We start from the raw sequence: 22,058 nt of genomic DNA on the forward strand, positions 1-22,058 counted from the left end.
CAAAACCAGCCTATTGGGTTTATTTAATTTCTACATGATTTTCTAGTAGACTTAAGGTATGCACGACACACACAAATGATACAAAAGATGCTGTCAAGAACAGAACTTTTTGACACAGGTGGCATTGAAAAAAAATGGTTCACGTCACCAAATGATTTTTTTGCTGCAAATCCCTCCCCACCCTGTATTACTGGTAATGGCATTTTTATTCACCTACTGGGCAGTGTACAGGTGTCAGGCACTTACTTCCCAGTCCAAGTAATCACATACATCCTCAAAGTTTGTAAGTAGAGATACTGAGCAGAATAGCCGGGGCAGCTCATCCCTCGTCATTGGAGGAAAACGGCTATCTTTAAGGGCACTGCAAAGAAACAGAGGATTTCATGAAACTAGACGCAAAATACATTCAGTGACAGATACACAGACAATAGTATTTGTACAATGGACGGTCCATGTGCTTAACAAAAGTGATAGGGAGCTGTGGCACCTCTTGCAGATGCCCTGATGGCTCGTCTACATACAGATTCTAGCTGATTAGATTGCAGTTGGTCTTGACTGTGAATCATAAGGGATGACATGGCAACTGCTTGAAACTTCCTCTGATGTGGGTGTACATTCCCATACCCAGGGCCAGTATAGGTGAAATTTGTAAAACTGTCAGACCAAATCAGATCCAATAAAGTGCACATGGCACATTTCCATTCACAGTGGCACTCTGTTTTTTTGCAGCATGCAGCTACATTTGGCTTGTTAGACATGTTACATGGCAACATATCCAGAAGCCTGAATTCTAAATCAGCTGTGTATTCTCTATCTAAGGGCAGAGTTACATGGTCAGATTTTTGGAGATTAGTTGCCCAGTGACAAATCTCCTCTTCTTCGGGGGGCGACTAATCTACCCAAACTGCCTTTCCGCCGGCTAGAATGTAAATTGCCGGGGAGATGGCACTCGGATCGCTTCATTTTAAACAGTCGCAGAAGTTTCTAAACAGTCGCAGAAGAGGGACCTCTCCCACTGACTTATATACAACCTCTGCAGGTCTGAGATGCCGGATTTTCAAATTTGACTTTTTGCAGCATTGGCTTTAATAATTCCCAAAAAATGCAAGTTACTTTTCCACTAAAAATTTAAATTTTATAGTACAAAAAAAATATATATATATATCTATCACTATACAGTGTAGGGTATATGAAAAGCTTCTAGTGCTAAATACATGCTAGATAATGTGAGGAAATGAAAGGCAGGAGTGGTGACTCACTATTGAAAGGATTTCCTAGGCAAAACAATGCAATCGGATCTGCTTATCATACCATTTCTCATGTTTCAATTTCCTGCCCAAAGGACAGACAATATTTCTCCAGAGAGTGGTATCTGCACACAGACAGCTCCGGCCAAGATGCTCCGTAGCCAGGGCTAGTCACGTACATGAAGCACTACCTGAACCCATTGCTTTTACCCTCCCTGTTCCATTTGCACAAGTCTAAAGCTCATAGAAACTGAATGCTAGCTGTCTCATCATATAATTTGTGACAATGAAAGAGAATCAGATTAGTGGGAAGTCATCAATGTGCTTTACTGCTACTATTTGAGAGCAAACCTCATTAATCAATTCCCTAAAGCAATTCAGGACTAATACAGCATCATTTTGTTGTACTGTCTAATAGATTATATGAATGCAGAGGAACTGGCCTTCCACATAATCTGATTTACTTCTAAAGATGCCCATATGAAGACATAGGTTATCATCAAAGCCAAGTAAAGGATTTGAAACCTTATACATACATATTATATATATATATATATATATATATATATATATATATATATATATATATATATATATATATATATATATATATATATATATATATATATATATATATATATATATATATTTGTTTGCCTGGGTGCACGATCAATATAATATCTCCATCCAATCAAAGAAGATCAGCACTCTCAGGGCTTAAAAATATGAAAAAGGTTTTATTGAAAATAACACAGATAGTCCTATGCTGTGTTATTTTCAATAAAACCTTTTTCATATTTTTAAGCCCTGAGACTGCTGATCTTCTTTGCTATACATGTATACATAAATATGTACATCCATCCAGAGTGAAAAGCAAAACTTTAACCAAAAAGGCAGCTATTTAGTTATACTGTGCATGTGTCTGCCGCTGGAAATTTGAAGAAAGTAGAAGCAGGAAGATGATTGCTCCGTGGTGCTCGTTGGAATAACCCTGGGCTGGTGCATTTTTCTCCTGATAGGAGCACCAGCTCGGGGAGTCAGTTAAGTAGATACAATCACTTGGGGGTGCCTAACTTTTGGCACCCCAAAGTAAAAATTCTCCTTTAAGCCAAAGCAAAGAAAAAAAAAAACATAACGGAAGGTTTATTACAGAGACAAGGGTCTGTGTGCGGAGAAATGCTAACACTAAAGGAAATATCTACTCATACTCGTGGAATCTGTCCAATCAATGTACTTAACATGGCCCCAACATGATTTATCAGAACCCAGTACTAGGGGCATAGAACCAAGCAGTAACTGTCAACTAGATGCCCCAACTTTAAGTAGGGCATGCACACGTGCAAGTTCACTCACTTCTAGAGAAACTACGAGTGCTCAGTTGGGCAAGGGAAGAGCAAACTATATCTGAAGTCCAATCAGCTATCAAAATACTCATATGACGATTTACTTTGTTGGCCCAGGATTTTACAGACTCCGTTTTTCTACACCAGATGACAGAGAAGAGACAAATGTTACACATCAGTTTGAAAAGCTTATGTCACAGCTTTGCAGTTCTTATCATGAAAGCTCTATGACACATGGACTATTATGACCTACTATCAAACACAAAAGTGAGATATCTGCCATTTTTATGCTTTCACTTCACGGTCACCAAAGCTATATACCCTTATCTACTGTATATAGTTTACTTCACACATGGCTACTGTATATAGTTTACTTCAACACCTGCTGTATGGCCCTTGTCAGGAAAGACACCTCTACATTAAGCGCTCTGCTCTCTTTCATCACATAGGGAATAAAGTACCAGTATAATACTTAAGTCACTGAGGAATTCTGTGACCAATATACTTTAGGTTGATGATTTATTAGTTTTCAGCTAAGGGGACTGGCTATACCAATGTTATAAAAAGTATACAATCTTTTTCACCTTAATAAAAAAAAACAGAAATCTTGCTGTGAGCAAGGACAACACGGGGTGGGGTGAGGGGCAACCCTTATACAGGGTACACTTCACTTTAATCTATGCCTTAGGGTAAGCATTGCAAAAGTTGCAGTGGATACTACCCCGGAGAGTGTTTTACAATGCAGATTACATCACTATCCTCATTGATTTTAAAAAGGATTGCTGTGCTTGGGATACTTGTTCTTGTGTCGTACGAGAGATGGCCCACTATTTTTATCAAGGTAGATCTCCTGATGGCGGCCGGAAAACATGTTTTTTTTAAAAACGCATCAGTTAATAGTGCTACTCCAGCAGAATTCTGCACTGAAATCAGTTTCTCAAAAGAGCAAACAGATTTTTTTATATTCAATTTTGAAATCTGACATGGGGCTAGACATTTTGTAAATTTCCCAGCTGCCCATGGTCATGTGCCTGCACTTTAGGAGAGAAATGCTTTCTGGCAGGCTGCTGTTTTTCCTTCTCAATTTAACTGAATGTGTCTCAGTGGGACATGGGTTTTTACTATCGAGTGCTGTTCTTAGATCTACCAGGCAGCTGTTATATTGTGTTAGGGAGCTGTTATCTGGTTACCTTCCCATTGTTCTTTTGTTTGGCTGCTGGGGGGGGGCTGATATCACTCCAACTTGCAGTACAGCAGTAAAGAGTGATTGAAGTTTATCAGAGCACAAGTCACATGACTTGGGGCAGCTGGGAAATTGACAATATGTCTAGCCCTATGTCAGATTTCAAAATTGAATATAAAAAAATCTGTTTGCTCTTTTGAGAAATGGATTTCAGTGCAGAATTCTGCTGGAGCAGCATTATTAACTGATTCATTTTGAAAAAAATGTTTTTTTCCCATGACAGTATCCCTTTAACCTATGCGCATTGTAACAACTGCTTTTGCCTGTAGTCACGGTCTCCTAGAGTGTTTCTTTCAATGAAGGTACTGCCAGTGCTGTAATTCTTCAAGTCAGGAGGGTCAAAGGATCACCCACCTTTAACCAATCACAAAGTGGCTTATGGCTAGCATCCTTGTGAAAAGAGGCGCTCTGACTATTGTCTGCAAAATAAGGCTATATAATGGCAAACTGAGTCACATTTTTCACTCCTCCAGCTAGAACTACATCTGTCTTGGATGAAAAAAAAGATAACTGTTTAACTACATAACTCCACACCCATAATGGTAAATGTAATTTATAACCAGCTACCCTCTGTCTTTGCTGTAATCCTGTCTCTATGGCCAAATGTATTAACCCCATGGTGCCTCTATTCAGTCTCTTTGTTAGCTCCTGATTTCTCTATCATGTTGTTATTCCCCTTTTAATATATGATACCTTAACAAAATTTTCCCTTAGTGAAAAGCACTAAATATAGTATGAATACAAAACCAAAGAGAAAAGTCAATTGGCGGGATAACCACACAGTAATGCAGCTATAAGCACCAAGCACATTTTGAAGAGTGGAAAAGCTCCCCACCCCAACTGCGCTGTTGTGTAGTTTCCATTGAAGTAAAAAAAAAAAAAAAAAAAAAACACGGGTGGTAGTTGAGGGGGGCTATTTAAACACCGGTGAAAAATTTACTATATGTGACATTCGCTTTAGGTTAGCCCTTGCAGCTTTGTTTGTTTCCCTATAAACCAGCCAGCGACTGTGTATAAATTTATATCCGCAAACCCAGTGCAGTCTGTATATTCTGTTTATTAATCAGTCTTGCTGTATAGGCTTCTATGGCAGATATTATTTGAATTGTGCTGTTTTGATAATTTAGAACAATCCAAGTTTAACCTACCACGAGAAGCCCAGAGCACATTGAGCATGTGCATGCTCTTGATCTTGCAAAGATGTTTAACAAAGTTACAAGATGATGACCCCCTATGGCCAAGTTTGAAAACAAATCATTTCTTTAAAGGGGTTGTTCACCTTATATTAACTTTTAGTATGATATAGATATTCTGAGACAATTTTGCAAAAGGTTTTCATTTGTTATTATTTGTGGTTTTTGAGTTATTTAGCATCGCTTTAATTTGCATCTTACCCAATCTGGTAACTAGGGTCAAAATTACCCTAGCAACCATGCACTGGTTTGAAAAACAGACGGAATATAAATATGAGAAGCCTAAATAGAAGGATCAGTAATAAAAAGTAATTATACATGTGTAGCCTTAGAGAGCATTTGTTTTCTTTTTTTTAGAAGGGAGTCAGCACCATTTGAAAGCTGCAAAGAGTCAGAAGAAAAAGGCAATTAACTATAAAAAATAAATAATGAAAACCAATTGAAAAGTTGCTTAGAATTGCCCATTCTATACCATAATAAAAGTTACCTTAAAGGTGAACCACCCCCTTAATTAGGCTTCTGGTGCAGTAAGTTCATGTTTAGGTTTAGTATACAAAATACAGCATTTCGAGCATTATTCTATTTTAGACTTTAGTTCCCCTTTAAAGGGTTACATTTACATGATCTTCAATGCTGTTTATTCTAAATCAATGATGGTATACTACCAACCCTTTTATCTTAGTTTTAGCAGCATTCATTTTTTATCCATTCATTCAGACACATTTTTGTATTGTTCCATACATTGGGTTGCTTTAGCTATTATCAAAAATATCATTTTAAAAGTATGCTGTGCGCTACTAACTAACCGTCTTTCTACTATGGACATGGCATAGGTGTGTGTGTTAAGGGCAAATGCAAATCTACATACCGTACATATTATATTGGCTTATAAATGCAGGAGTCCTCTGCTATGACTATATGTATTTTGTGGTCACAGCCTCATTGCACCCCCACCTAATGTTTTTTAAAAAATAGTGGTGAGCACAACTTTCCCTTGTTTGTTTATAAATGCAGGACACAACAAAATAAAAACTACCCTACCAGTTTATGCTGAAGGAGATGTAAAAAGTTTGGTGTTCCCACTGTCTGGTTTATCACCAGAATGGAGTTTTACATTTTCTACAACTGAGCTTACAAAGATTCTAAGGAATAGATTCTAAGGTTCTAAGGAACAGAATTAAATTGATCCAAATGGCCAGTTCATATCACAAGTGCTTACACAAGACAACACTGTGTTTGGTGCCAGTTTATTCGCTTTCTCTAGTATCACCTTCAATCCAATAAATCCCAGCAAATTAAACTTTACTGTACTGTTGTGCCAGCAATGTAGATGAAATGGTTTTGGTTTGTCTTATGTATGCTGCTGGTAATAGATGTCATGGAAAGACCCATAACATGGAAAGAGAAAGGATTAAATGTTTAATTTAGACCAAATAAGTTGTTACCTGGTAAGCGTGTACTCCCTGAGACCAGAATGCAAGTTCATGGCAGAAAAGGTTCCTATGCAGCCACGCAGTCTCTTATCCCTTCCAATCTTCCATGTCACAAACAACGGGCTAGAAAAACAGAAATGCAAACAGTTAAAAAAAACTGTAGTTCATCAGTATTTGGGCCACTGAATACTTATCCCTGCATTAAATATTCATTTAGCCGATTAAACAAACAAACTGAAATACATAGCCCAACTATAAAGCCTGCAGCTCAGCTTTTGCTTGAGTAAGATGAGCAATGGCCACCATGATTTTATTCTAGATTTATCATCAGTTTTATTATCAACAGTTTTATTTCATATTCCCTCCATGGTGTTACTGTCCTTTTCCATCAAAGTACTCGCCTAAACCTTCAATTCCAACCCACATGTCAAATCCACTGCCCTCTGCTAGCCCCAGCATAGTGAAAAAATTATGTCATAAATACGCTTTATTTATATAGCGCATACATATCTCACAGCACGTTTATTTCCTTATTTCCTCGTACATACTGGGCAGCATGATCAATGAGAAACCTGGAACCGCAGAATCTATGACATCAGTGTGGTGTTTTATACCGATGTCAGATTCTACAGCGGCTAAAATGCATACATTCCATTAATATATGGATTGCAAAGGTAGGCTTTGATCCACAAATTCTGAAAAACCCAGCAACAATGATTCCAGTGATACTGGTCTTTTATTTGTACCTTGCACTGGTCATGAGCAATATTAAAGACAAACCTGGAACTATAAAACATATGGTGTCAACACAATGGTACTTTTATGCCAGCACTATAGATTCTACAGTGGGCAAAGTAATGGGTTAAACAACACACATGATTTTTTGGGGGAAAAAAATTACAAGGAGGATGTGGATAGGATCTCATGCGTGTTCTTGTGTTCACAGGCAAATGAAAGGCAATGCCCACCCAAGAGAGAAGTTTATGCCCCTTTGGATAATGAATTATATATTAATTAGAAATGTTTAATGATTTTTAAGTTATTAGTATAAATAACGGTGATTGAAAGCAGTTTCTCGTGTCCTACAACTACTGCCTTCCCGGTTTGCCAGACTACAGAGACAATGTACCAGAAATAAGCACTCCTCCAAGCCAGGAAGGAGCGACAGTTTGTCTGAGACTGACTTTTAAATATTTTTCTTTAAATGCAATACATATTGCAAAGTTGTTAGGGTTGAGACACATGGGCAGATTCGGGGAGATTTAGTCACCTGGCGACTAATTGCCTCTTCGTCTGGGCGACAATCTCCTCGAACTGCATTTGCGTGTCTTCCCATCCGCTATAATGAAAAGTCGCCTACGCTAAATAAAGCTCACGCAGCGCTTCGTTTTCCGAAGTCGCCTCACATGGAAACTTCGGACGACCTTGGAAAACGAAGTGCCGCGTGTGCTTTGGCGCATGCGACTTTTCATTATAGCAGACGGGAAGACACGGGAAGGCAGTTCGGGGAGATTGTCGCCCAGCCGAAGAAGCGATTAGTCGCCAGGCGACTAAATCTCCCTGAATCTGCCAGTGTGTCTCAACCCTTAAAATTTAATTTTCTTCCATTATGCAAAAAGAAAAAAGGCTTTTGGGCAGGATATGTGCAGCATTCACCCAGAATTTTGTCTCTTTCGCTACTATGAACAGCAAACTTACAAATAGGTAAAGTGGGGATGAAGGGATAACAAACATGCATTTTCTTTCATTTATGATTTTTAAATAATGCAAAGCCAGCAAGAATCACCCGCACCACTAGAATTACATTTTAAAGGGGAAAGAGGTAACAGGGATAAGAAATGCCAGACTTGTAAATTACTTGGAGAACAATTAATAAAGCAAGTTTGTGCCACAATGCTCATTACAGCAAAAACCGTGGCAATATTTTCATTACTATAAACAATGATGCCCAAGTATGTTTGCAGAATTCAGGGGAGGAAAGAATGGGGCCAAACGAAACAAATGTAGAAAATGAGAAGAGGAGAAAACCATATGCAACAGGCAGCACTTCTCGTTGCACAATGGGGTTATGGTGCATATTTAGTAAATTGATATTATACATAGAACAGGGGTGTGAGGGTACCTAAAGGCTTTTCGGTTTCATTATATTCCTCTAGGACTATTACAGCTGCATGTGCAAAATATTTCCTGTTACACTCTGAATTCCTAAAACAAACTGCCAATCAAAATCAAAATAATATATACACATTGACACACATGCTAGGGATCCATTACCCAGAATGTTTGGGACCAGGGTTTTGCAGATTTTGTATAATTTAAACATGAAATAAACCCAACTAGACTGTTTAGCTATTCTATTCTGTCTATTCGGTCTATTTTAACAAGACATCAATATGCCGTGTGTCATTACCCGTTACAAAGCAAGCATGCCACCTTCGTTTTCTGAGAAGTTGTGGAAAAGGGCAACGCCTCAAATCAATGACTGAATGCTTTTGGATACAGAGTACAGCACCACGACTCAAACACGCAAATTATTTCACATGGAATATTCATCCATGATTACAGCTGGAGCTTATGGAGTCACTGCCAAACATGAGCCATCATTGCACATTGGCCAGATGAACAGACTGCAAGTGAGACAGACTATTCTATACTGATGTCCTAATGTCCTACTCACAAACACACTGCATATTAGATAAAAGTGGCTATAGTACATTGAATAAAATTGAGATACACACCACACATCTTTCTATATATCTAAGATGCATATACGTATGGGATCTGTTATCTGGAAAACAGTTATCCAGAAAGTTACGAATAACGGAAAGGCCATCTCCCATAGACTCCATTTTGTCCAAAGTTATATTTTTTTCTCTGTAGTAATAAAACAGGACATTGTACTTGATCCAAACAAAATATAATAAAACCTTATTGGAAGCGTATTGGGTTTATTTAATGTTTAAATGATTTTCTAGTAGACTTAGGGTATGAAGATCCAAATTAAAGAAAGATCTGTTCTCTGACTTGTATTGAACCAACAGCAATGTGAAGGTGAGGAGATGGGATTTAGAGTAAGTAGAAGCTAGCACTGTGTGGGTTTACCCACGGGTCAGGTGGGTATGGGCCGGCATAGTGCTTTCGAAGCAGGTTGAGGCAAAACTGAAGGCTTTCCTTCTTGCCTCCCAACTTGCAGTCATCTCTGACTGTTTCCCCTGCCCTTCATGCAGCCTACCCCCCCCCCTTCAGTGACATCAAAGAGAGGAGGGACATGTTTATCAATAAGGACAGGTTGGGTGTTTTTTGTTGTGAGAATGTTAGGGGTAAGTCGCCCACATATCACTAGTGACTATGTTACAATAGTAGGGACTCTGAGACCACTTGTGAAAAAGAGGTTTGTAGCAATCATTAAATATCTAATATTCTTATATCAGCCCCACCTGCTGGGATTTCTTAGTTAATTCTTTACTATAAACTGTATTTTTTAAAATAATTTGTATCATTATTCACCTTGAAATAAACGCAGTTTAGGGTTTTATTTATTTACATTATTTCCTGGAGCCCTGAGCCTTGGAATTTTAAAAGATCTGCTTTCTTAGGTCTAATTACCTCAGCAAAAAGCCAGCAGTTTGGAAATCAAGATGGAAGATGAATAGTACAGATACTGAAGATAAAGCACACAAAAAATATGTTTACGGAGTCCTCAGTTGCCTGACAACCAGACAGCATTTAAGTGGCAGCCTGGAAAGCAGCAGGACTAGGAATGCTAATAATTAAAAACAATGAAGAGCAAATAATTAGAATATGTCTACCTAGAAGAGTAAAAGTTAATCTAAAACTCTCTGTTTAAACTCTACAGCCAGGGCAACTAAAAGCAAATTAGTTAAAATAGTGGAGGGGTTTGTCTTCTGAAAAAGTGACCTTGTATTCCCTCTCAGTCCTCCTGTATCTCATCCAGCTTTACTTGGATTGCAGGGGTTTCTATGTAATGAAAAATAGCCATCTGCATTAGCTGAGGCCATACCAAATGTTCCATGGCCAGAGTACTTTAAAATGTCATACAAAAAAAAGTGGTTTATTGCGCAGTTTGTTGAAGAGGACATTTTGAAACAAATGTTTAAAGAAATTATATGTGCAAACACCTCAAATAAATGTAAAAACATTAATGCCAATGATTTAACGTTTTGGTACAAATGTTAAAAGGCAATTGTAAAAGTGAAAAGTCAATGATGAATAAGTAAACAATTGTTTTCCCCATTCTGTGATAAATAAAAGCCTGCCATAAACTGCCATCAGGGAGGGTTCAAGATTGCCCCACTATATGAATTTCCAGATTCAGATCTATTCTACAATAAAGCAAGTGGCAGATGTGTTTCCTTACATGTCACATAGGCAATTTTTAACCAGACAGGTTTATATCTGTTTCGGCAATCGAATTTTTGCTTGCTTCCTGGATGAGGGGTACATACCAGAAACTCAATTTTTAAGGTCTGGTATAAATATCTCCGCCAGTGTATATCCCCCTTTGAGGAAGCTGCCCATGCAAATGACAAATGTAAACCACCAAACATTGCAGGTACAGAAAATGTTGTTGTGAAACTTGTTTGTATGAGCCGTATTATTACATGGTTTCCATTAAAGTAATGGGAGGTTTAAACTTCCTCCTGTGAGACTCTAGTCTCCTACAGGAGAAAAAACATCTGTACCAGCACTTTAATCTAATCTAGACATATGTAATAGGAATCCAGAAGTAAAGCATTCATGCATGCTGTTGTCATTTCCTGAGCCTTCCAGCACTTGGCCACAGCATTGAACTTCATCAGGCCAAGCTGCCCTCCAGGGCCTATACCTGCACACACAATCTTACACTTTACATTCAGTGTTTTTACTTTCTCCTGTTTTCTAGTGGAACACTTGTGAGGCTAATCATTTCTTTTTTTTTTTAAATGATTTCATGCCATTTTCAGCTATGTGTTGTTCTTGAATGCTTTTCTGTCCCCCTGTTAAACCACCACTGCACTGGTGCAACCTGGATATAGATAATCTTTATTTTTTGTTTTGGTTTTTCAGATTTAGAAAGCATCCTGAACAGAGATTCTTAAGGTGGCCATACACGGATAGATCCGCTCGTTTGGCGATGTCGCCAAACGAGCGGATCTCCCTCCGATATGCCCACCTTGAGGTGGGCAATATCGGGCTGATCCGATCGTGGGCCCTAGGGCCCAACGATCGGATCCTAGCGTTCGCCAAACGGGCGGTCGGATCGCGGGACCGCATCAACGAACAGATGCGGCCGCGATCCGACGGGATTTTTAACCCCATCCGATCGAGATCTGGCCGACTTTCGGCCAGATCTCGATCGGGGAAGCCCGTCGGGGGCCCCCATACACAGGCCAATAAGCTGCCGACTTGGTCTGTCGGCAGCTTTTATCGGCCCGTGTATGGCCACCTTTAGGTAGCAACATTTTTGCCAACTGCTAGCAGATTATGAAGTGCAAACAAAAGCTTGCAGAAAAGGGTTATAGTACTAGAAATACCAAGAAGACACATACTTCTATTTTCATTTGTATCCATTGAATGAACATAACGCTTTTATTGTGGCTATAATAATCATTAATCCCCTTCTTTGGAGCAGTAACCATCTTTGCATGAGGGGTAATGCATTACTTAATATAACCTACAGTAATTCTAAGCAGGTAAACTGCTAGCCAATTGCCTCCTGATTTCTGTCCTAGAATTATGAGGGGTTTTCTCTAAAAATAGACTTATGCCTTGAACCACAAATTTCCCACCAGAAAATGCTGGAAATAGTAGTCCAGAAGCAACTGTAACTTTAGTTTTAGGTACTGTATCACTGGTTTTACTTGTATGTCTGTCAGAGAATGTGAAGCTGTTCTGTAATATGCAGACTACCATGTTGTGAGATAAGTATTGTGTAATAAGTATTATCCAGCATATTATTACCCTCTATTTGTAACAAATCCAACAGTTCTATAGCTCTTTACAGAGAGTTTGCCTATCAGTCCCTGCCAGAATTGAGCTTACAATCTAATACACACATTAGTGAGTTTTATCAGGAGCACATTTTTGGAGTGTAGGGAACCCATAAAAGCAAGGAAAGCATACAAAACCTTGCAGTAAATGTCAACTTTTCCTAAGACCACAGCAAGACATTTATGCTAACCACCATGCTGGCCAGTATAAATCACACACATAATACAAGAGTTACTGTATATTTTATCAGCCTTCTGACTATATAATAGTAACAACCCATATTTTAACCCAGACTCTATAATAAGCAGATTGATAAAACAGACATTGACATCTTGTAAATGAGAGCAGCATTATTCTACATTGAGTGATAATTGCCCCCTCAACTTAACAGATCACAGAGACTACATTGCACCCCAAACAAAAGTATCTGCCCCAAATAGTGTTGTATTAGAGGTTTAGCCATCTCTCTCAGCACAGCATAGTAGAGTTTTGCTTTTCTGATATAGGTATTGGACACCTATTATCCAGAATGCTCAGGGCCTGGGGTTTTCTGGATAAGGGGTCTTTCTGTAATTTGGGTCTCCATACCTTCAGTCTACTAAAAAAAAAATCCAACACAAATTAAAAGCAATAGTATTGTTTGGCCTCCAATAAGGATTGTTATTTTAGTTGGTATCAAGTACAAGGTACTGTTCTATTATTACAGAGAAAAAGGGTATACATTTTAAAAATGTCAGTTATTTAATTAAAATGGAGTCAATGGGGCAAATTTACTAAAGGGCGAGGTCGCTAACGCTAGTGAAAATTCGCTAGCGAAGTGGACCTACGCTAGTGCTACTTCGCACCCTTGCGCCAAGCGAAGTTGCGCTATGGCGAAGGGATGTAACTACGCTAATTCACTAACTTGTGCATTTTACTGAACTTTACCTCTTGCGCCTGACTTGCCTTCGCCACCTCAGACCAGGCGAAGTGCAATAGAGTAGATAGGGTTTGCTTCAAAAAAAAGTTCACATTTTTTCTAAGTCCCAAAAAACGCTGGCGTCTTACTTTTTTAAAGGGTGATAGCCTGAAAAAGAGTGTACATTTCCTAACATATGGCACCTAAACTATACAGTGGGCACATGTATAGGGCAAAATATTTAATTTTATGAAGCTTTCCCAGGCTTGTGTAGTGTAATGTTTTTGCTGCTACATATACGTCCATTGTACTTTAACTTGGCACCGTATGCAAATTAGGCATTGCTAGCGTAACTTCACTTTGCTTGACGAACGCTAGCGCAACTTCGCTACCTTTCGCCTCCCTGAGCGCAACTTCAGATTTTAGTGAATTAGTGGCACCCTGGCGAAGAGCGGCAAACCAACGCTGGCACAACTTCGGAGATAAGTAAATTTGCTCCAATAGGAGATGGCATTCCCATATTTTGGAGCTTTCTAGATAACGGGTTTCCAGACAACGGATACCATACCTAGTATAGTAGTGGGCCTGCCCAGTTTTACATGGGCAAATTATAGCCGCAAGAGTGCTCACATACAATATACTCCATTAAAGGGGTTGATCAGTTTTAATTAAATTTTGGTATGACAGACATGGATGTTATGAGACAATTTGCAACTGGTTTAATTTTTTATGTTCTTATTTAGCTTTTTGTTCAGCAGCATTCCAGTTTGAATTTCAGCAGTTATTTGGTTGCAAGGGTCCTATCTTCCATAGCAACCATGCAGTTATTTGAGTGAAGCTATAGTTCTTTGGCTGCCAAAGATCCCATGTAATCACAAAAAAGTTCATTATTTTGCTTTTGTTACATGATTATCTGGGATCACTGCATATAAACTATTTTACATGTGGTGATTCCAATGGATGTGGACAAGCAGGTATTTTGGGCACTTTATGGCCTGTAGGAAAGGAGATTTCCTGCATGTTACAAAGCATCCTGTCTGTCAGGGCCCTTAAAAGCGTTGTTCATTTTTTAGTTAACTTTTAGTATGATGTAGAGAGTGATATTCTAAGACAATTTGCAATTGGTCTTCATGTTATTATTTGTGTTTTTTGAGTTATTAAGCAGTTTGCAATTTTGCCAATGTGGTTACTAGGGTCCAAATTACCCTAGCAAACATCCCTTGAATATGACTGGCACACAGTCACTTCATCAGAATAAATTTTCATTTTTTTACCATTTTAAACCGGCTTCCTTGGTGCTCCGCTAATTGTATCTACTGTATTAAAAATATGATATAATACAAGGAAGTCTATGAATCCCTTTGAGAAGGCTAGGTTTTACAAATATTCTCTGCAGGGACACATTCAGATCACAGGCCATTAGCTGAACAGCCCTGTCAGATATAGTCCCACAAGTACAGCTGGCATGTCTTTAACTATAACACTGTCAACACAATGTCATGTTTTTACTGATCTTGCTCTTTTTCTTACAGACATGAAAATCCGACCTCATTTTACAGTCACAAAATTTACTGAGCGTTGGCAAGATTGGCTTTCAGCCATGCACAGCTACAGTCAGAGCCATTAATGACATTTGATCTCAAGAACTATTCTAAATGGCTTTTTTAATGCTATACAAAGCAAATTTTTGGACAAGATATGGCAAACACCACAAATATTCTTATTTCTTAGAGTTAAGCAGTTGCAGTTAAGCAGTTGCAATTTCTGAAGTTCTTTCCTACTGTGGTGCTGCTGGCTCATTTAATCTGCAGTGAACCACATATCCGCATTATACTGAGAAAAAAAGTCAGAAAGGTGTTCCGAGGTGAAATAAAGGCATAATACCACAATAATTACAAAGGGCATGAAACGTCATTAGAAGTAACTTCTAATAGTGTCAAAATTCAATTTGTATCTGAGTTGGAAATTACCAAAAAAAAGAGTATCTCCACTAAATAGTGTTTTCTTTAAAGACGGGATATTTTTTTTGCATGTAAACACGAAACAACCGGTTTGGCTGCCAGCCACTGTATGCATCTGTTGAACAGCAAACTAAACCATACTTGCATGGGTGTTTGGACTTCCGATCAATGCACGATGCAGTCAGGGAGCTCTGAACAATGTGGATCTTACAGTCAAATTTACCCATAGTAGTTACACATGCACATTTTACCAGGAAAACAATTAAGCTGGCAGTGTTTCTGAAGTGTGGGAGGAAAGTCAAGCAAACACAGGGGGGAAACACAGACTCCATGGAGACAATGTCCTGATTACAACCACATCCAAGACACCAGCATTGCAAGGAAACCATGCCACAACATAATATACTCGTTTCCTGAACGCACTCTTCAGCTGTGATCAAGTGATGATGCTCACTGGGTCCAAGGTGAAGTCCACTGTAGTACAAAGATAATGGAGGCACTCAGATTCTTTGGTGAGCAGAAGTACTAATCAATATATTTGCAAAGTATTGTGTCCAAGGTTACTCAAGGAGATCTGTCACCAGCACTACCGCAGGTGACAAATCTTCCCAGAATGCTTTCCTATAATCAATATTGAGGGAAAACTTTTGCGGCACTTCGTTTTTTTAAAAGTCAACTTTGAAAAATTTAGAGCCTCGCAAATTACTTTATTGCCAATGGGGAAAACATTTTGGGGAGATCCGTCGCCCACAGTAGCGCATATTTAAACAAGGACGACAAATCTCCCTGTGCAAGTACCCTTAAAGAGATACTGACATCATAAAATAACCTTGTTTATGTATCATAACACGGTCTTTGAAAGCTTTTTATAATTTTGCCATAAAAGTATTTGCCTTTACAATACCTTTCTTACTACCCTGTTCCTCTACGAGGGGGCTGCCATATTTGTGCAGCAATAGTCCGTTAGCATTAGAAACACTAACTGAGAGGTTGGCAAAACAGTCAGGTTTAGGAACTTCAAGTGACAATTACTTACAAAAGCATAACTATTAGTGAAAAGCAATCAACGTGACCTATAGGTAACTTTTAATGCAGATTAATATTTTGAAAAGAAAATTTTTAGAGTGAGTATCACTTTAAGGTGGCCACACATTAGAAGATCTGCTCATTTGGTGAAGCTGCCAAATAAACAGATCTTTTACAAAGATGCCCACCTTAAAGGAGAAGTAAACCTCTTATTAAAAAAAAACATCCCCATAACCCTAAATAGACCCCCCCCCACAGCCTAGCTGCCATCCCAGGTAAATGCCTCTAACTTTTTACTTACAGATTCATGGCAGCCATCTTCTTCTCTTAGGTCTTCATCAGGAAGCAAGTTCCATATTAGCGCATGCACAGTTGGAGCAGTCTTCGGGTTTTTGTCAACTGCACATGCGCCAAAAGTCACGAAAATTGCCGAAGCGCCAGAAGAAGATGGCGCCCGTGAACTCCGATGCCCTGAATCTGCACAAGGCGTAAGTAAAAAGCAGCTAGGCTGGGGGGAGGGAGGGGGGGTCTATGTAGGGTAGGGTTTTTTTTTAATAGTTTACTTCTACTTTAAGTTATGCAATATTGGGAATATTGCAAACGATGGCATCACAATGCATGACAAGCGGCCATTCAGGTTTTTTTCGACTGGATTTTTAAACCTGGCCGACTGACTTTTTTATTTTAAGTTTTTATTTTTAAATTTAAAACAAAAAGCATATTATTAGAGAGAAAGAAGGGAAAGGAAAAAAAAAAAGCGAAGGAAAGAAAGAAGTCTCAAGGGCAAACCAGTACCCTATTGAATGTGTTTAACATTCCTCTTCACACCTGTATCATCCCATTGAGCTTTTTACTTTTCTTGAGCCACTACCCATGCGCCCCATACTGCTTCAAATGTTCGGGGACATCTTCTGGTTATATATGTAAGTTTCTGCTTTATGATGGAGTCATTGATCAGCTGTTTCCAAAAACTAAGGGAGCAGTCATTGATTTCCATTGTACAAAATTTTTTAGCGTAGTACATTAGCTGCAGGTAACAGTCTCTTGTGAGAACCTATTGTAAAATCTGTCATAATACCTAGGAGGCAGGTGAGAGGGGAACGGATGTTGGGCAGGTCAAGTTCCGTTGCCATATATCGTATTACATCATTCCAAAACCTCTATTTCTGGGCATTCCAAAAATACATGCAGATAAGTACCTACAGAGGTTCTGCATTTTTGACAGACATCAGAGACTGTTGAGCTGGCCATAGATGGAGATTTTCAAAAGATCAGATCCTGATCGTGAGACCACGATCTTCTCAGAACAATCGTGCGATCATACGAATTTACCATCAACTAAAAAGACCAATTTGACAGGGAAACAAAGGTGAGCTGACTGCTTCGCCCTTCAAACATAGATAGATTGCACTGGGACTGACAAAGATTTTTTGACCTGGCCGATCAATTTCCCGACAGATGACAGCCGAAAAATCGTAAGATGTACGATCGTTCGAATACCACTAACCGCACGATAATTTCGAAGGATTGGTCAGGCTTCCCTAAAACTGGTCGTTCGGCAAGAAGAATCGTTGCGTCTATGGGGAGCTTTGGAAACAATTTGGCTAATCTGTATGGGGTGTAGTTTACTCTATTGAGAAATTTTAGTTGTATAAACTTCTCATTGAAATCGTTATCTCAGGGACTTGCTGTAGTGCATCCTTCCACATTTCATCATCTAATTCAGGTATATCCCAGCACCATTTCTGCTTAATCTTTAATGGGTTAGGGTATGCCTGGAGCAAAATTGTATAGTGCATGCTTCAACTGGAGGTAGCGAAATATCATGTTAAGCGGGAGATTAAATTCTTGCTTTAGAATTGGAAACTGCTTAAGGTCTCCACTGTCCATAATGTCTTTTAGGACTTTAACACCATGCATCGTCCAACAACTAACCTCAGGGATAAGCTGAAATTGGGGCAAGTTATTTATTACCCCATAAAGGACCATACTGGAGGGGTACCCAGCACCATAGATGGGGCTTTTTGAAAGGCATGTATTACCATTACTATAGGTAGTGCGGTGGCATGACGTTGAGATGGAACTCTGTATAAGGATCGGGCCAGAGCTTCAAAGGAGCCCACTGCTGCAGCCTCCAGTATCACCGCTTGATCTAGTTTGGGGTTTAACCACCATTGAGCAAAGACCAACTTTCTATCCAGGAAGTAGAGTTTGAGGTCAGGCAGGGCTAGTCCCCCTCCTGTTGCTGGAGCACATAGTGTGTTTAATGCAATACGTGGATGTCCCCTTGCCCATAGAAGATTCCTTAAAGGGATCCGGTCATCGGACTTGGGGCAGCTGGGAAATTGACAATATGTCTAGCCCCATGTCAGATTTCAAGATTGAATATAAAAAAAGATCTGTTTGCTCTTTTGAGAAATGGATTTCAGTGCAGAATTCTGCTGGAGTAGCACTATTAACTGATGAGTTTTGAAAAAAACATGTTTTCCCATGACAGTATCCCTTTAATAAACGGTCTACTCGTTTGAACCACCACATCTGTGGAGTTACAGGAGAGTTTTGAAACGCATACAGAAATTTTGGTAGATAGACCTTTTTAAACAATTCACCCTCCTGGGAAGAGAAAGTGGGAGAGCCTGCCATGTTTCCAGCCTTGCACTGAATGACCTCACTATGGGGTCTAAATTGAAAGTATTATATTTTGATAGGTCCTTATGTATCGCATTGCCAAGATATTTAAATTAATCTACTACTTGCAGATTACCTACTGTCGGGGGGCGGTTCTCTGGGAAGGGGTCTATAGGAAATATCACTGACTAAAGGTCCCCATAGATGCAAAGATTTCTCTTGCCTAACGACTGATTTTAGGAAAGCCCGACCAATCCTTTGAAATTCTTGTGCGGTTAGTGGGATTCGAACGATCGTACATCTTACGATTTTTCAGCCGACATCTGTCAGGAAATTGATCGGCCAGGTCAAAGAATCTTTGTCGGTCCCAGTGCAATCTATGTTTGCAGGGCCAAGCAGGCAGCTCCCCTTTGTTTTCCTGGCAAATTGGTCTTGTTAGTTGATGGTAAATTCGTACGATCGTTCCGAGGAGATAGTGGTCTCACGATCAGGATCTGATCTTTTAAAAATCTCAACATCTATGGCCAGCTTTACTTTCATTCACCTTTAGCCCTGAGAACTCTCCAAATGTAACTACCGTTTGGAGGAGTGCTGGTTTGGTTTGGTCCGGATGCACTAGCTCTTCTATAACTCCCTTAAGCCTATTGGAAAGAATTTTGGCAAAGATTTTTAAATCACAATTCAAGAGCGAAATGGGCCTGTATGAGTCACAGCGGTGAGGTGACTTACCGGGTTTGGGGATTAGAGTGATGTACGCTTGATAGCAGGATTCTGGGAGTATCTTATCCTGAGTAATTTTATTAAACCTAGTTTAGAGTTGAGAATGTTATGTGCCTTGTACCATTCACTGGGAATACCATCAGGGCCAGGGGTTTTACCCAGCGGAAGATCAGTTATTGCTTTATCTATCTCTTCTTGGCTAATATGCACATCTAATTGGGCTCACTGTTCAGTAGTTAGTTGGGGGAATACAATGCTATTCAGGTAGCCTAGGAGTTCTGGTAGGGGTTTAGCTGGGGGGGGGGCAGTATACATGGATTGGAAATATTGCCCAAAGGTATTTGCAAGCTTTTGTTCTGTAATTAGAGCTCCAGTGCTATTTTGTACACCTCTTAACACTGTACATGAAAGAGCCCCCTAGCCAGCCCTGCCAGCAGTTTCCCATTTTTGTCACCTTTATCAAACCAAGCTGCATTTTTATAAAGTTTTCTGTGAATATTTGTCTACATATAACAGGTCAAGTTGTCTCTGAGAGTCCGCTATTTCAGCTTTTGCGGCTTCCGTGGGAGATTCAACCATAGCCTTCTCTGCCTTGACTAGTCTAGATTGCACTTGCGTTACCACAGAATCAATCTGTTTCCTGACTGATTTGATGAGTGCAATATAGGTTCCCCTTACATAGGCCTTGGCTGAATCTCATACCACCAAGTATGGCGCCGTGCCCTCATTAGTCTACCAGTATTGTTTCAGTGCCACAGGAATTTCCTCTACTATGTTTGGATGTTGTATCCATTTCGAGGGGAGCCTCCATAGTAAGTCTTGGGGCTTACATTTGCCGCCAATGCACATTGTTAATGGTGTGTGGTCTGAACAGACCCTGGGTAGCACTTATACATCTCCCAGGGTTTGTAGTATCTCAGGGGTGACTAAATAAAGATCAATGCGGGAAAGGGCTTCTGTTGCTGCTGTATAGCATGTAAATTGTTTGGATTGTGGGTTCTTCCAACACCACGCGTCTATCAAGCCCAATGTTTCTACCCAGTGGGCAAAGGAAAGAGTCATGTGGATTGGGCTTAAGCCTATCTGTGGCCGGGTTGAGTACCATATTAAAGTCACCTGCTCATATTGTAGGCTTTTGGCCTAGTTCAGTTACCTTTAGTACAATTTCATTAAGCAGGTGTATATCTGCTGGACGTGGAAGATAAATGTTGACTTATGTAGGACGTTACCCAAATTTTAGCTTGGAGTATCAAGTATCTGCCAAATCTATCAGTGGTAAGGCTTTCAGTTTCGAAGTGAAGGGATTTTCGAATAAGAATGGCCATTCCCCTAGAGTGAGTGGAGTATTCGGAAGTGTATGCTGGGCTACCCAGTGGCGTCTAAGAGCGCGCGGACGCTGCCCAACTAAGTGGGTTTCCTGGAGGAGAATAAGGTCAGCGCCAGAATTTTTTACAGTGTCAAGAATTACAGATCTTTTAATCTTATCGTTCAACCCTCTTATGTTCCATGTCATTACCTTAGACTTGTTATCCGCCATTATAAGATAGTATTACATATTGTCGTGAAGGCAGTTTGGGGTAGCCCCAAGGCCCAGGCTTGTCTGTATGAGGTTGAGTTGTAACTGAGGTGATGTTATGCTTACACCGTGCCCAGGGGCATCCCCAATGCCGACACCCGCTTTGATACCATAGATGCCACAAGTGGCCCTTGAGACAAAGATAGGAAAAAGAAGAAAAAGGTGGAAAGACATTAGACAGTAAGTATTCCCCAGTAGCCCGACTGACATCTGGCTGATTTTTGGGCCAGATGTCGGTCAGGAAGGCCCTTTGGAGGGCTCCATGCAAGAAGCCAATAAGCTGTAAACACTGCCTATCAACAGCTTTTATCAGCCCATGTATGGCCACCTTTGCATTCAGCCAATAAATACTATAGGGTTCTGTTTGGCCCCACGCCAAAGAACTTACTGTGGCTGTGTCTTCTTTGGCCTACAAACCCCTTTAACCTTACAACTCCTTTAAAGACAACCCCTTGCTTAACACTGCTTTAAGGGTTATGACCTACAAGGTACTGGCAACAAATTTTGTGGCCCTTATGCTGAGACGGTCTCCAGATAACCCAAAAGCAGTTCCAATGTTGATCGGAAATGACTGACAGAAGGTGTTATCTTCTGTACCAATGGGAAGTGCCAGTGATGCTTTGATTGCCTTAAAGCCATCTTGTGAGATGCAGCCAGGTAAACACATGAAGAGAAAAACGAACCACTCTTTCTTTCTTAATCATGTAATAAGTGTAATATATAAAGTCAAAGCAATTTAAGTAATGCAGAACTAACTTGTAGACAAACATCTGACAATAGCTCAAATCCCCATCCCCCC

At 39.7% G+C, this 22,058-nt stretch overlaps 1 protein-coding gene across 1 annotated transcript in view; it reads right to left on the minus strand.

The window, feature by feature from the left end:
* Nucleotides 1–22,058, minus strand: part of ammecr1.S (Alport syndrome, mental retardation, midface hypoplasia and elliptocytosis chromosomal region gene 1 S homeolog) — a 45,813-nt gene that overhangs the window by 22,424 nt on the left and 1,331 nt on the right. The window contains exons 2-3 of the mRNA XM_018232974.2: nucleotides 6,472–6,582; nucleotides 247–361 (exon numbers count right to left, since the gene is read on the minus strand). Of these exons, the coding sequence (XP_018088463.1) occupies nucleotides 247–361; nucleotides 6,472–6,582 (226 nt within the window). The remainder of the gene's footprint in view (nucleotides 1–246; nucleotides 362–6,471; nucleotides 6,583–22,058) is intronic.

This window comes from Xenopus laevis, chromosome 8S (genome assembly GCF_017654675.1).
Source record: "Xenopus laevis strain J_2021 chromosome 8S, Xenopus_laevis_v10.1, whole genome shotgun sequence".
In the NCBI taxonomy this organism is placed as follows: Eukaryota; Metazoa; Chordata; class Amphibia; order Anura; family Pipidae; genus Xenopus; species Xenopus laevis.